This window comes from Mus pahari, chromosome 5 (genome assembly GCF_900095145.1).
Source record: "Mus pahari chromosome 5, PAHARI_EIJ_v1.1, whole genome shotgun sequence".
NCBI classification, from domain to species: domain Eukaryota; kingdom Metazoa; phylum Chordata; class Mammalia; order Rodentia; family Muridae; genus Mus; species Mus pahari.
The window spans coordinates 155,511,261-155,525,486 of record NC_034594.1 but is presented as its reverse complement, the minus strand read 5'-3'; the positions used below and the strand labels follow the sequence as shown (position 1 = coordinate 155,525,486).

The 14,226-nt window shown below is 44.4% G+C and overlaps 1 protein-coding gene across 1 annotated transcript in view; it reads right to left on the bottom strand.

The window, feature by feature from the left end:
- The window catches only part of Taf1a (TATA-box binding protein associated factor, RNA polymerase I subunit A), a 19,922-nt gene that overhangs the window by 4,841 nt on the left and 855 nt on the right, over nt 1-14,226 (bottom strand). Inside the window, exons 2-8 of the mRNA XM_021198814.2 lie at nt 13,810-13,933; nt 9,486-9,655; nt 7,695-7,808; nt 5,615-5,813; nt 3,663-3,793; nt 2,054-2,212; nt 257-323 (exon numbers count right to left, since the gene is read on the bottom strand). Coding sequence (XP_021054473.1) covers nt 257-323; nt 2,054-2,212; nt 3,663-3,793; nt 5,615-5,813; nt 7,695-7,808; nt 9,486-9,655; nt 13,810-13,933 — 964 coding nt within the window. The remainder of the gene's footprint in view (nt 1-256; nt 324-2,053; nt 2,213-3,662; nt 3,794-5,614; nt 5,814-7,694; nt 7,809-9,485; nt 9,656-13,809; nt 13,934-14,226) is intronic.

The following is a 14,226-nucleotide window of genomic DNA, read 5'->3' as shown; positions in this document are numbered from 1 at the left end:
CAGGCACTGCGCACAATCAACCACAGGCCCTACAGGCACTGTGCACAATCAACCACAGGCCCTACAGGCACTGTGCACAATCAACCACAGGCCCTACAGGCACTGTGCACAATCAACCACAGGCCCTGCAGCTGCAGGCAGAGTGCGAGTAAATTCAGCTTCTGAGAACAGGTAACCAATAATGTGGCCCTTAGTCCATAGATGACTGATCCTTCATCTAGACTTTATGCACAGAGGAGTATAAACACAATTTTACCTGATTTTCTAAGCAATGTATGGAATTCTAACATTAGTTTATGGGATGGCACAATCTCATGTAAAATCTGAAAGAGAAAACAGTCTTGTCATTTACGTATTTTACAAATCCTAGCTTATTTCCACGTAAAATTCTCACTGGCTAATATGCTCTCAACAAATGAACTAAACTTAAAACGTACTTTGATTTTATCCTGTTTCTATCTGAAAATAACAAGGGATTCTCCAAAGAGTTATTTTAGAAAGCAAAATCCCAGGTGATGGTTCTGTGGGTAAAGTGCTCACTGTGCAAGCCTGAGGCCCTGAGCTCAAACCCTCACCACCACAGAAAAAGCAGCAGCAGCAGCGTGCGCCTGTAATCCCAGCACCGGGGAGACACGGGAGTCCTGGGAGCTCACTGTCCCAGCAACCTAGCCCGCGGGCGAGCCTTAGGTTCAGTGAGAGGCCCTGCATCAAAACAAGGCAGAGGGGCTGGAGATGGCTCCGTGATGAAGAGCACACGCAGCTCACAGACATCTGCAACTCCAGTCCCAGGAGGGTCTGCCGTTCTTTTCTGACCTCCACAGGCACTGCATGTGATGCAGACATGCATGCAGGCAAAACATCCATATACATAAATAAAAACAAAGGGAAAAAGTCTAAAAATGAAGGTGGAAAACAAAGCAGAGACTCCTAACAGTTGCCTGGCCTCCACAGGTGCATGTGTGGAGAGGGTGGCACAGGACCGCACATCGCAGCACATCTGGTGTAGTGTCCTCCACAGATGCATGTGCAGGGAGGGTGGGACAGGACCACACATCACAGCACATCTGGTGTAGTGGCCTCCACAGGTGCATGCAGGGAGGGTGACACAGGACCACACATGGCAGCACATCTGTGTAGGGACACTGCTCAGTCAGCGGACTGTTTGTCTACTAAAGCATGGACCTCGCTCGCACTAATCTCTAAATCCTGGCACTCTTGGAGTCTCCACACTAGAGAAGCAGAGCCGTGTGGATCCCAGGGGCTTGCAGAGCAGCCAGCCTGGACCACTCTCTGAGCTCCAGTGAGAGAACAGGCCTCAGGAATCAAGGCGGGCCAAGTGTGGGGGTGCACACCTTTGATCTCAGCATGCAGGAGTCAGAGGAAATGAATCTGTTAGTTTAAGGCCAGTCTGGTCTACATGGAGAGTTCTAAGTCAACCAGGACTAAACCACAAGATTCTGTCTTAAGATAAACAATTTAAGGAAACAAACGAACAAGATAAGCAGCTCTGCCCCCCTTCTCCTTCCCCTCCTCCTCTCCCTCTCTCTCAAATTCATTTCTATTTTCCATCCCTACCCCTCTCAAAATTCCTAACAAAAAGCAAGGTTTCCTGGAAGCCTGAGTAAACAGACTCTTATTTATACATGTCTATTTTGCCTGCATAGTTAAATATTTTAAAGATTTTGCTGCTTTTACAAAGAAAAAAAAAAGAAGAAATTAATAGTCCCAGCACTCAGGAGGCAGAGACTGGAGAATCAGAAGTTCAAACCCAGGCCAGGCCATAGATGGAGTGTGGGCCAGCCATTCCACCACATGATGTCCCTCTCGAGAACAAAACCAAGAAGAAAACACCAGAACACGCCTCTACCTTAAGAACACGTATGAGCTTCACCCTCTACCTTAAGAACACTTAAGAGCTTTGCCCTCTACCTTAAGAACACATATGAGCTTCGCCCTCTACCTTAAGAACACTTATGAGCTTCGCCCTCTATCTTAAGAACACGTATGAGCTTCGCCCTCTACCTTAAGAACACGTATGAGCTTCGCCCTCTACCTTAAGAACACTTATGAGCCTTGCCCTCGGTGCCTTCTCTCTCTTGAGAAACTCGTATAAGTAGACATGGGCATTGGGGTTAGACGGGAACTTCTCATCATACGCGTAATTGGTGAGCATCTCTCGGGCTCCATCTTGATCACCATAGAACTCCAGCATCTGTATAAAATAAAGTATGTCTCAGATTAATTCTGGAAAGTAACTCCACAAAAAGAAGATATAAGCTTACTGCTGAGAAGAGCAACAAAAATAAATAAAAGTAATAAAAATCACGAAGGGACAACAGCATACATGGACAGCAGCCACACTAGCTCTGCAGGGCAAGGATCCACACAAGGTCTCCTTCCCTTGTGTTTGTTCCTGCAAAATGTAGAACCTCAAGGGAAGAACTGTTCCCACAAGACCCCAAGTGCCCAAAGCACAGTAACAGCCAAGAGTGTGTCAGCGCCCTCAGAGTGCCACACTACGGAGGGCAAGAGAACTGAAGAGGCTCCAGAGGAAGTACAGCCCCTGACGACAACCCGGCAGCTCTGCACTCACTCACTTTCACAGAGCAGCGCCTGAGCCCTAGGTCCTTCCACAGTGACTGAGATACTGGGACAGCTTCATACCTCCTCACCCCGTATGCTGTGATTTAGGTTCCGTCTTTACCCACTTCCCTCCTACATGCCACCATGTCTTTAGCAAGTATCCCGCCTTTTCTTTATCTTCAATAATAACAACACAGACTCAGACCTGCCATTCAGTTACATCTCTGTGCACTTCACAGGTGTCTGGCTATGACAGGTCAGTACTTCCCCTTCTCAGCACTGCCAATAAAACCTTAACCAAGGCAACTAAGAGAAAGAAGGACTTAGCCATGAGGTGGTGGCACATGCCTCTAATCCACCGCCCAGAGGGCTCAGATGGCTGGCTCTCAGAATTCAAGGACAGACAGGGCAAAAAAAAAAAAAAAAAAAAAAGAGGAGGAGGAGGAAGAGGGAGGAGAGGAAGAGGAGAAGAAGAGGAAGAGGAGGGGAGAGGAGGAGGAGGAAGAGAAGGAAGAGGAGGAGGAGAGATGTATTTATCTGGATGTAGAGTTCAGAGGGTTAGATCCATCAAGACAGAAGACAGAGCTGAAAAGAAAGCACGGAGCACCTGTATCACATGACAGTACCCAGGAAGAGGCTGGGAGCAGGACCCTCCTTAGTGACCCGCCCCTCCAGCTAGGCTCTAGCACATAAAGGTTCCACAATCTCACAAAGCTAGTGACCAGACTCATTCAAGCATGTGAGTCTTTGTGGGACATTTCACACTCAAACCATAAAAAGTTATCCATGGTAAAAGTAAACAAGACTAACCCACATAGCATGTTAATAAAATAAGCAAAAGTTATTAAGACTAAAAAAGAGAAAAAACCTACTTTCTCTATTATCCTCCTCAGTCTGGTTAAATGACAAAAATCAAACTAACCCGATCTTATATTTTGTTTGAAACAGAGTTGTACTATACATGTAGCCCAGGCTAAGTTTGAGTTCACTATACGCCTCGAGCTGGCCTCAGACCTGCAGCAACCCTGTCTTGGGCACTACAGATGCATCCCCACCCTGGCCTGTGGAAAGTGACTTACCTCCACGTAACTCTTCACAAAAGGATCCCAGACCCCAGGGGTTTTAACCAGCGCACAGATATTTGTAGACATTTTGCAGGTCTGGCTGAGCATGTTTCGGGTTTTGGTAGCGTAAGCATAATCATACTCATCTGCCCAAAAGGAAGAGATTCAGAAGTTCATTCTAGAGAAGCCACAGCAGAGCTCAGGGTTGCAGAGCTCAGGGTTGGTGGGTCACTGCTAAGCTCTGACAAGTGCCAAGAGGACTGGCACCTCCCACAGGATGCCTCAACAAGGTACTGGCCACCTCTAAAACCAATTACAGACCACAGCCAAGGTTAGCTTAGCAGCTGACAATCAATTAATGTGAATAATGAAGACCCGCCCTCTAAACCAGATCAATGAGCAGTCACCAACAGAGGCAGAAAAAAGTCTTGCTCAAGTTCAATAACTCTTATATAATTAAAAACAGTTATCAATCTAGGGACAGAAGGACTTACTCCATCTGAATTATTAGTTAATTTTTAAAATTTAATTTAAAAAAAAGCTGTTGAGTGTGGTGGCACACACCTTTAATCCCAGCACTCAGGAGGCAGAGGCAGGTGGATTTCTGTGAATTCGAGACCAGCCAGGTCTACAGAGTGAGTTCAGGGGTTCTGTTAACTCTGTCTAACAAGCTTGGCGAAATCTGAGAAAACGGCAAGACATCCTCTCTCCCGACTACTTTTCACTACAGTAGGTGTGCATCAGGGCAATGAAGCATGAAAACACAATGACCCCTATACTGAAAAGGAGGTAAAATTATCTCTATGAAAATGGCATGGGCCTGGTACACAGAACTCCTTCCTGACACACACACACAAATCCATTAAAAACTCGTAAGAGCCTGGGGGCTGGAGATGGCTCAGTGGTTAAGAGCACTGACTGCTCTTCCAGCAGACCAGGGTTTGATTCCCAGCAACCACCTGTTTCTCACAACCATAAATATGTCCAGTCCCAGGGGACCTGATGCCATCTTCTGGCCTGGGCAAGCACCAGTCATGCATGTAGTGCACAGACATATGCAGACACTACACATAAAATTAATTTTTAAAAACTTTATAAGCTTTGAAATAAGAGCAGAGAAGCAGATTAGTGATGTGGAAAACATGTTGTAAGAAAAACAAAAAGCAGATCCGTAGCAGTACTTAGGTTTAAAGGAGGAGGTCACCAATCACCAAGCTCATCAGACCGGACAGGCAGAGCGAGCGGCAGCTGGGCCAGGTGCAGGTCCTCGGGCGGCTGCTCCAGAAGCTGCTCCGAAAGCTTACACCTCTATGACTGTTGGGTTTTGGGGGTTTTTGTTTGGTTTGGTTTTTTTTGGGGGGGGGGGATGGAGGTTGGAGACCAGGGTGCCTGAGACTCAGCGATCCACCTACCTCTGTCTCCAGAGTGCTGGGACTAAAGGCATGAGCTACCACCACCATCTTACCTGTGGTTACCTGTGACAGAATTACATCAAAATAGCAATGACTCTAAAGTAGTCACCACTGAAACTGCCTATCCTGTGCGGAGGAATGGTTGTGGGGTTTTGTTTTCTTCATTAAAGACACTTGAGATTAGGTGTTTGAAAGTTCCACCCATTACCAGACCCACAATCTTACTACAGAATAAAGCATGAACTGCATGAAAAAATGTGGGCCATCATTTACCCATGAGAGTGGTGCACACCACAGCCCAGCCACCACATAACCTGTTTGAGTTCTAGTACCATGTGTAAGAAAAAGTAAGCAACGACTTTAACTCAATCAATTCACTCCAGTGTGGTTTTGTTTGCTTGCTTGCTTTGTTGAGACAGGATCGTGTAATGCAAACCATCTAGACTGAAACTTAAGGTAGGCTCAGCCTCCCCAGAGCATGGATGAGCTCAGTGGTCTATGGTCCACACTGCTTGGCTGTCCCTCCATCATTAGAAAGCGGAGCTTCTGACTCACCAAGTTTTGACAACTCCATCTTCTTTCTGGACCAAGTGTAGTACTGCAAAAGCCCTTTGTAGGCCTGAACAAGGTTGATCAACACTTCCTGAGAAGACGACTTTTCTCCATACCTCCACGTCTCTGCCTCACTTAGATTCCTGTTCGCATCCTCAAGCATTCCATGATGTAAAAGATACAAGGCGTGTTGTAAGGAGATCTGCACCAATAAGAAAACCTACTGTCGCTGACGTCATTACAGAACTATCAGTCAGAAAACTCAGCAAAGAGATAACACATGCTGGCCTAGCCCTGAAAACTTAATTAGAACCCCCAGGTAAAACTGAAGGTTCAGCTGGGCAGCAGTGCACACCTTTAATCCCAGCACTCAAGAAAGGCAGAGGCCAGCCTGATCTACAAAGCAAGTTCCAGGATAGGCATGGCTACACAGTAAAACAAAAACAAAAAACAAAAAAAACTCTGTCATGTACATTTTTCAGTTAAGCAAGAAAAGGTACGTGAAACAACCAACACTATGCAATTGATGTAAAATTTTATAATATAAAATACAGTGCAACATAGTGAGAAAACTAGGCATAAGGCCACATTACATGCCTGAACTAGTCAATCACTCAATGCTTCCCCTTCATGCTTCACAGGAGACAGGTCAAGTAAACAACAAGCTATTCATACATCTACTGCCGGCTTGGTCCACAGTAGACAACAGTCTAACAACTTTATACACATTGAATACACTCAAAACACATCCTTGCCGGGCGTGGTGGCGCACGCTTTAATCCTAGCACTTGGGAGGCAGAGGCAGGCGGATTTCTGACTTCGAGGCCAACCTGGTCTACAGAGTGAGTTTCAGAAAAGCCAGGGCTATATAGAGAAACCCTGACTCGAAAAACCAAAAACAAAAAAAAAACAAAACAAAATTAAAAAAAAAAAAAAAACCCACATCCTGCCAAGGTGTGGTGAAGAATGGATTTAGTTCAGGTGGGAAAGAGTGTGCCTGAAACAAAAGCAAAAATAACCATAGAGCTGAGCCTAGTGAACTCATCTGTAATCCCAGCACCAGGAAGGCTGAGGTAGGACTGTGGGTTTGAAACTAAACTGGGCTACATAGCAAGGCCCTGGCTTTAAATAAAAAATAAAAAAAATTTAAAAAAGGTGTGGGGGTGGGGGCTAGGGAAATAATTCAGTGGGTAACCTATGCTGAGAACACTAAAGCATGAGGGCCAGGGTCTAGCTCCCCAGTACTCACAGAACAAGTTAGGTGCACATGGGATGGCTACTGAACCCAGAGCAAACTGGCTAGCTAGATTGTATAGCCCAAACCAGATAGCTCTGCTTAGCAAGAAACTTGCTTCAGTAAGTAAGGTGGAGGATGATTAAGATCCCCAGAGTCAACCTCAGACCTCCAGACTTACATACATACACACACTACCACCACCACCACCACCACCCACACAAATCAGAAAGTCAAACACTTAACAATAAAACCAAGCTCCAGGAATGCTTCTGTCCCATTACTCAACCTGTGTCCAAACTCTTACATAGCTTTAAAGTCTTGGGAAAAAAATATATTATTTATAAAATTAAAAAAGAACTGTAGTGCTCTTTAGTTAGGAGTATATACAGAGAAGGGATTATAATATTGTGCAATGTTCTCAGTTCCCTTTGCAAAAACCTATTATTAAAAGACAAGAATTCAGAGAGAAGGTTCTATACAAACATCTGGAATGTTACAACATTTGAACATGTTCAAGTTCCTATCTCGTTCCACAGGTTTGTTTTGTTTTGTTTTTTCTAAAAATGGCAGCTCAGCTCAAGCAACTTCAGCAACTGTAGGATCTGGCCTCTGTACACAGTGAGTGCAGCCTCAGCTCTGACAGCCAGAGGCAGACTGAAGCTTGCAATCAGATCTCAGGGAAAATGGTCAGAAACAAGGAGTGAGTGTCCGCACAGCAGGGCTCGCCCATCTCTCCTTTCCCAGCAGCTCATATGCATTTCCTGTCATTTTCCATTAGCACTGATACAAACAGTTAACAACAAATACACATTTAAAAAAAGGACATTTACAAGTCTGTATTCTCACCTTTAAATAATTCAAGACACCAATATTTTTCATCCGGTCAGCGAAGCTATTAAAAGTCTCCACATTGCTTTTGGGGTGGTAAAATAGAATTTCACTTCCAAGCTTCCAAATGATCTATCAAAGCAGAAACAGCAAAATAATAAATCCTTACCCAATCTAGTTTCTTCCTACAACATTTTGTTTTTCATGATTATAATATTAAAAAGCAACCTATAATTACTCTCCATGGAAACCAGTACTGGCAGGCTTTACCACACTTCACCTAGTAAACCAGCACTCTTAACGAGGTGATAATCATTACAGCTCAAAATACTGGTGTTCTGGTGACACTTCTGTTGCTGTGATTAAATACCACAGCCACAGCAACTTTTCAAGGAAGTGAGTTGTAGTGGCTATTCCTGGTTGTCAACTTGACTATATTTGAAATGAATTACAATCCAGAATTGGAAGGCTCACCAGTGAACCTAATCTTGAGACTGGGAGATAGAAGTTTCTGATCTGGATCTTGGTATGGAGATCTTGAGACACAGTGGTGATTGAATCCAGAAGATTAAGACAGGGAGATCTCNGAGTCCAAGNTCNTCNNGGATTAAAGGTGTGGTGGCACACACCTTTAATCTGGGCTACACCTTCTGCTGGGGACCATATAAGGACATTGGAAGAAGGGAGTCTGGCTCTCGCTCTTTCGCCTTCTTGCTGTGTGGGACTCAGCAACTGCTAGATCCTTGGACTTCCATTCACAGCTACTACTGAACCATTGTTGGAATTTGAACTGCAGACTGTAAGTCATCAATAAATTCCTTTACTATATAGAGACTATCTGTAAGTTCTGTGACTCTAGAGAACCCTGACTAATACAGAAGTATTCAGGCTTCCAGTTCCAGAGGGCCAGACATGACGGCAAGAGGCTCACAGCTGGAATGGCAAGCACGAGGAGAGCGCACTGGAAACAATGAGAATCTTCGATTCTGAAAGCCTCCAGTGACAGGCATACTTCTTCCAGCAAGGCTCTACCTCCTGAACCTCCCAACGGTGCCCCAAAAGGGAACCAGTATTCAATGCCAGAGCCTGCGGGGTATTCTCATCCAAACCACTATACCAGGTAAGAACAGCAGTGCCACAGTTAAATTAGTGCTCTTTAAAAGGCTCCATTAAGACGCATATTAAATGTGAAGCTGAGGCAGGAGGTTCAAAGGGAATGTGGACATGTCTGCTTCAGTGTTTCCATGGGAATGGGGTGGTGCCAGGGAGTCAGCCCTATGGGAACCGGAGTTCCCCATTTTAGGCTGAGGTAAGGTTCACATACTATACATGCATTCATCAAAGGGTTCCCTGACTGTTCATGTATGTGGTATTGTGTGGTGCTTTCTTTAATTTCTCTTTGATAAATACTGAGGAGTGGAATTGTAGCTTATTTTTTAAATCTCTTAACATTCTCCCAAACTTTTTTTACCAAAGTGTCTTTGCCATTTTCTATTTGTACTAGAAATACTTGACGTTATGGTTTCTCCACATTCTTACTGACACTATTATCTTTTTCTTTATTAAAACGCATATTAAATATTTCTTTACTCGGAAGAGAAATTAAAGAAAGCACCACACAATACCACATACATGAACAGTCAGGGAACCCTTTGATGAATGCATGTATAGTATGTGGTAGTCCACACGATGGAAACTGACAATAAAGGAATGGGCTAGGCCAGCTTGTGGTATAATCCTAGTACACAGGAAGCTGAGGCAGGAGGATCAAAGGGCAATGCTGTGTCCCACAGATGGACACTTGTGTACCTCAGGGGCAGCCTGTCTCTTGTCGGTGTCTGAGTCCTCCAGGGTCTGCAGGTAACTGTGCATATACTCTGCAGCTTGCTGCCACTGGTGCTTCAGCAGGGCTTCCTGGATAAAGCTTAAACAAGCACTTGTCGTCTGAGCAAAATCCTTTTTCTTCTTCCCTCCAGTCACTGTAGCAATGAACACAAGGACAATCGCTTGCACTGACTCACTCCAACTCAGAGTTAATAGACACAAGGTTTAACAAGGGCAGTGGGTCCTACTGACCTAGCCTTCCCCAGTACCAGGTCCGCTGACTTAAAGCAAGCCCTGCCACACAGTGTTGGTTTTAGGCCTCCCAACCCAACTAGAATGCTGACTGGTAGTCCTGGGTAGGTCTTACACAGGCAGCCACCGCTGCTATACATTCGGTCTTTCCATACTCTTGAAACTAGCTCACACAGAAACTCAAAGGAGAATTAAAAGCCCAAGCTGGCCTTGAGGACACATGACTTCGATCTGAGCACTGTGGAGGCTGGCAGGACTCTGAGTCCAAAGACAGCATGGACAGCATAAGGGAAGTCTGTCTCAAAAACAAACAAATTAAACACCTTAAATATGACATGAGCTACCAGTTAGTTAATAAATAACTTTGATAGAGATTTCCAAGGAAACAGGGCCCCCAGTGTTTAAAATGGGTGAAAGTCACCAATGCTATCCTAGTGAAATATGGTCTTTATTACCTCCTAAACCCCTAGAGAGAATTTTTTTTAAAGGATCAAGTTTCCAGTAATTCAGTGATAGTAAGTGCATGAAGATTAGAAGAACTGTACGGGCTGTAAAGCACTGACACTCTCCATGGGAAGGGCACCACTGCACTGTAAAGGGGCAGGTTAGACTAGGGTTCCTTCTGCCTTCTGACAGGTCCTGTTTAGGCAGCTGTCTTTTTCCTTTTCTTTCTCTGTTTTTGTTTTGTTCCTGGTTTCCTGGTATTCACATAGCCCAGGCTGACCTCAAGCTCGCTCTGCTGCAAAGTATGACCTTATTTCAAAACCCCTGGGATTACAGGCGTGCCTGACCACCCCTGGCTCTGGGCTCTAGCCTTTCAGCTGGATACCCTTATTTAAGCAAGTAACTAGGGACCAGCAGTGCTTCTAAAACACTGTGGTTTTTCGAGACAGGGTTTCTCTGTGTAGCCCTGGCTGTCCTGGAACTCACTCTGTAGACCAGGCTGGCCTCGAACTCAGAAATCCGCCTGCCTCTGCCTCCCAAGTGCTGGGATTAAAGGTGTACGCCACCACGCCCAGCTAAGATCATACTCTTAAAAGAGGGCCTGAGAATTCAGACAGCTCACAATCACCTGTAACTCCAGATCAGGAAATGTGACACCCTCTTCTGGCCTCTGTGGGCACCACATACATGGCACACACACATACATAAATAGGCATACACATGAAAACCAAAATAAGTTTAACATGCACACACACACACAAAATTAAACAGCCAAGGTAGAGGCTGTGGCTCAGTGGCAGTACAAGTTACTTCCAAGGCTCTGGATTTGATGCCAGCACACCCCAAACAAAACATCAATGTGCATGTCCATATCCTCAAGCACGTCGCTCCTTCCTAACACCGACCTTCTGGAGAGCTGTGCCAGCGCTCACGGCCTGACAACCGAATGTAGTAATGCCTGCAGCACTGATGGGGCGCAGAGTGAATGGTTCCTACACTGCCCTTTGCCAGTCAGATGATTTTCACAATCTGTGTAGAACTGCAGACACACTGGAAACTTGTTTGTTTCCCTTTTTGGTTTTCTCTGGAACTCACGAGATCTGGTAGCCCTATGTTCTAAGAGGTAAGGCGTGTGCCACCATACCTGGCTTTGACACTGGTAACTTAGGTTTTTTATAATTGTTTGTTTGTTTGTTTTTGTTTTTTTCTACTACAGGGTTTCTTAGTATAGCCCTGGATGTCCTGGAATTCACTTTGAAGGCCAGGCTGGCCTCTCAAACTCACAGACATCCACCTGCCTTTGCCTCCCAAATGCTGGGATTAAAGATTTCCGCCAACATTGCCCAGCAACACTGGTAACTTTTAAGAGCTCATCATGTAACTTCAGCTATACTGGTTAAACTTTTACCACCATTCACTTCCTCATGGGACCCCCCAAACTTCTTAGAGAAATTGAAACAATCGTAATAGAATTGATGTTGTCTTTCCACCATAGAGAAATAAAAATGCAGAAGAGTCAAACTGTGTGGAGCACACCTGTAATCCCACCATGGCTAGAGAACTGAGTCTGGGTCTGCCTGGGTAGAGCAAGACTCTGCCCAAAAACCAAGTGTGCGTGTCAGAGGAAGGAGGATAAATACCGAACAACTACCATGCATTTATAAAGTAGCTGAGGAAAACGTGGCACCCTTATCTATCTTGAGATTAAAATTTAAATTAAACTTTACTCTAATACTTAAGTCCCAACAAAAGTTACAGTTCTATCTCAAAACAATCTTTAATATTTACAATGTACAAGACATTAAGAGTATATATGCAGTGATAGACACTTACTCTAAACCTTCTATATAGCTGAATGTGTTGGCACAGGCCTTTGATCTCAGTGCTCAGGGAATGTAATCAGGTATCTGTGAGTTCGAGGCCAGCCTGGTCTACAAAGTGAGTTCCAGGACAGCCAGGGCTACACAGAGAAATCTTGCCTTGAAAAACCAAATTAATTGTTAATTAATCAATTAGTTAAAAACTTCCAATATTAAAAACTTTTTTCTCAATTTTTGAAAACTGGTAACAATATATTACATTTCTATATGATTTAGATTTACCAGATCTATTTTAAAAGTAACAATTTCATTTTAAAAATCCATCATGTGGTGAAAATTTTATCATTTGGAACTATTAAACAATTTATATAACACCTAAAACTTCCAAGAGTTTAATGAGTACTGTGAGACACTACACATAGCAAATCTCATAAGGGACATAGAAGTAGAATCATGATGAAGACTACAGCCCCTTGGCTGGCCATGGTGACACATCTGTACTCCAGCAATCACAAGACAAAGCAGGAGGACAGCGGCACATCTGAGGCCAACCTGGTCTGGGAAGCAAGTTCCAGGCCTGTCAGGCTGGCCAGCAAGACCCTGACGTGACAGGGGCTGTGGGGGAAGAAGTCCACAGCACAGACCAGGTGCTTCCCGGACCACTAATGCCAGCTCTGACCAGCCGGGATCTTCAGCCGAATTGCTCACGTGTTCCTGAGACTAGCAATACTGGAACTACCTGAAAACTAATTAGAAATGGAGACTACTTCGCTTCAGCTGTCTCTGAAGCAGACCCTGCATTTAGCAAGAACGAAACAAGCTCCTCAAATCGCCAACAATCGCAGGCAACTAGCAAAATACCTGCTCACCTAATGGAGGACTACTCTCGGGCCAAGCTCTAGCTACCTCCTTGTGGTTGGTTAAAAGTACAGGATCTGAGATTGGACACACCTGATTTGCTTCTGTAATCACTATTTCAGAGTTTAATTTCTCTGTGCAAGGCGGCACAGCCTTGAAAGCTAGCACTTGGGGAGGCAGAGGCAGGCAAATCTCTGAGTTCAAGGTCAGCCTGGTCTACAGAGTGAGTTCCAGGACAGCCAGGGCTATACAGAGAATCCCTGTCTCAAAAAAAAAAAAAAAAAAGAGTTTAATTTGTTGGCAATCCAGTATTCTCACATGAAAAATGCCAGGGTATATTATTGAGGATTAACTTACTAATGGCAGCACCCCAATCACCACGCCTTTATACAGTCTTACAGAAGTTAACCCATGAAAAACCCTGTCTGCATCTACATTAGATGAAAACAAAGGAAAATGTGTCTCAAACATACTTCATGCAGCAGAAGTTCCCTTAACACTTCCTATGTATGTGCTCCTCAGTGAGGTCATAGCTTCTCCAGCTGTAAGTCCCCAATATTTTGCCCATGCTAAGATATAAGTGCTTCCTTTTTGTCTACAGCTGTATGAAAGAAAAGGAAAAACCTCCCATCTAATCTTCAAAAGATAAACGAACATCAAGGTTGCTACCTGATCCCAGCACATAGAGGCTGAGGCAAGAGACCAACCATGAGTTCTAAACCAGCTTGAGCCACATAAGTGAGTTCAAAGCAAACCAGGGACAAAGACAAGACCGTGTTTCAACAACAAATAAAAATATAAATATAAAATAATAAAATTAAATTTAAAAAAGGGAATAAAAAGAGCAAAGGAGCCTGGGTATCCATTCTGTGTCTGTGTTCACTCCTAGCACTTTCCGGTGGGGAAGTGAAAGGCTTCAACGCTGTATCACTTACCTACAGCTTCAACGTGCTTCTGAAGCCATGGGAAACGCATTCCTGTATTAGAGAACACCGAAGTTTCTGGGTTATCCTCTGCCACAGTCAGCTCTGTTAATTCTTCACCGAAATCACTCATCATCTATTCCAAACAGAGAGTATTAGTTAGTTTCAGCACATGCTAATCCTCAGGAAACTGAACTATACAGAAAAGAAGCTATCTTTTCGTCTAATAAGTATCATTTGAGTAGCAACTCATTGTACCTGTCAGGTTTGCATTCAATCTGTTTAAGAGAGCAACAGGTGAAACTAAAGTTCCACTTTAAAAAAGAAAAAAGAGGCCGGGCGTGGTGGCGCATGCCTTTAATCCCAGCACTCGGGAGGCAGAGGCAGGCGGATTTCTGAGTTCGAGGCCAGCCTGGTCTACAGAGTGAG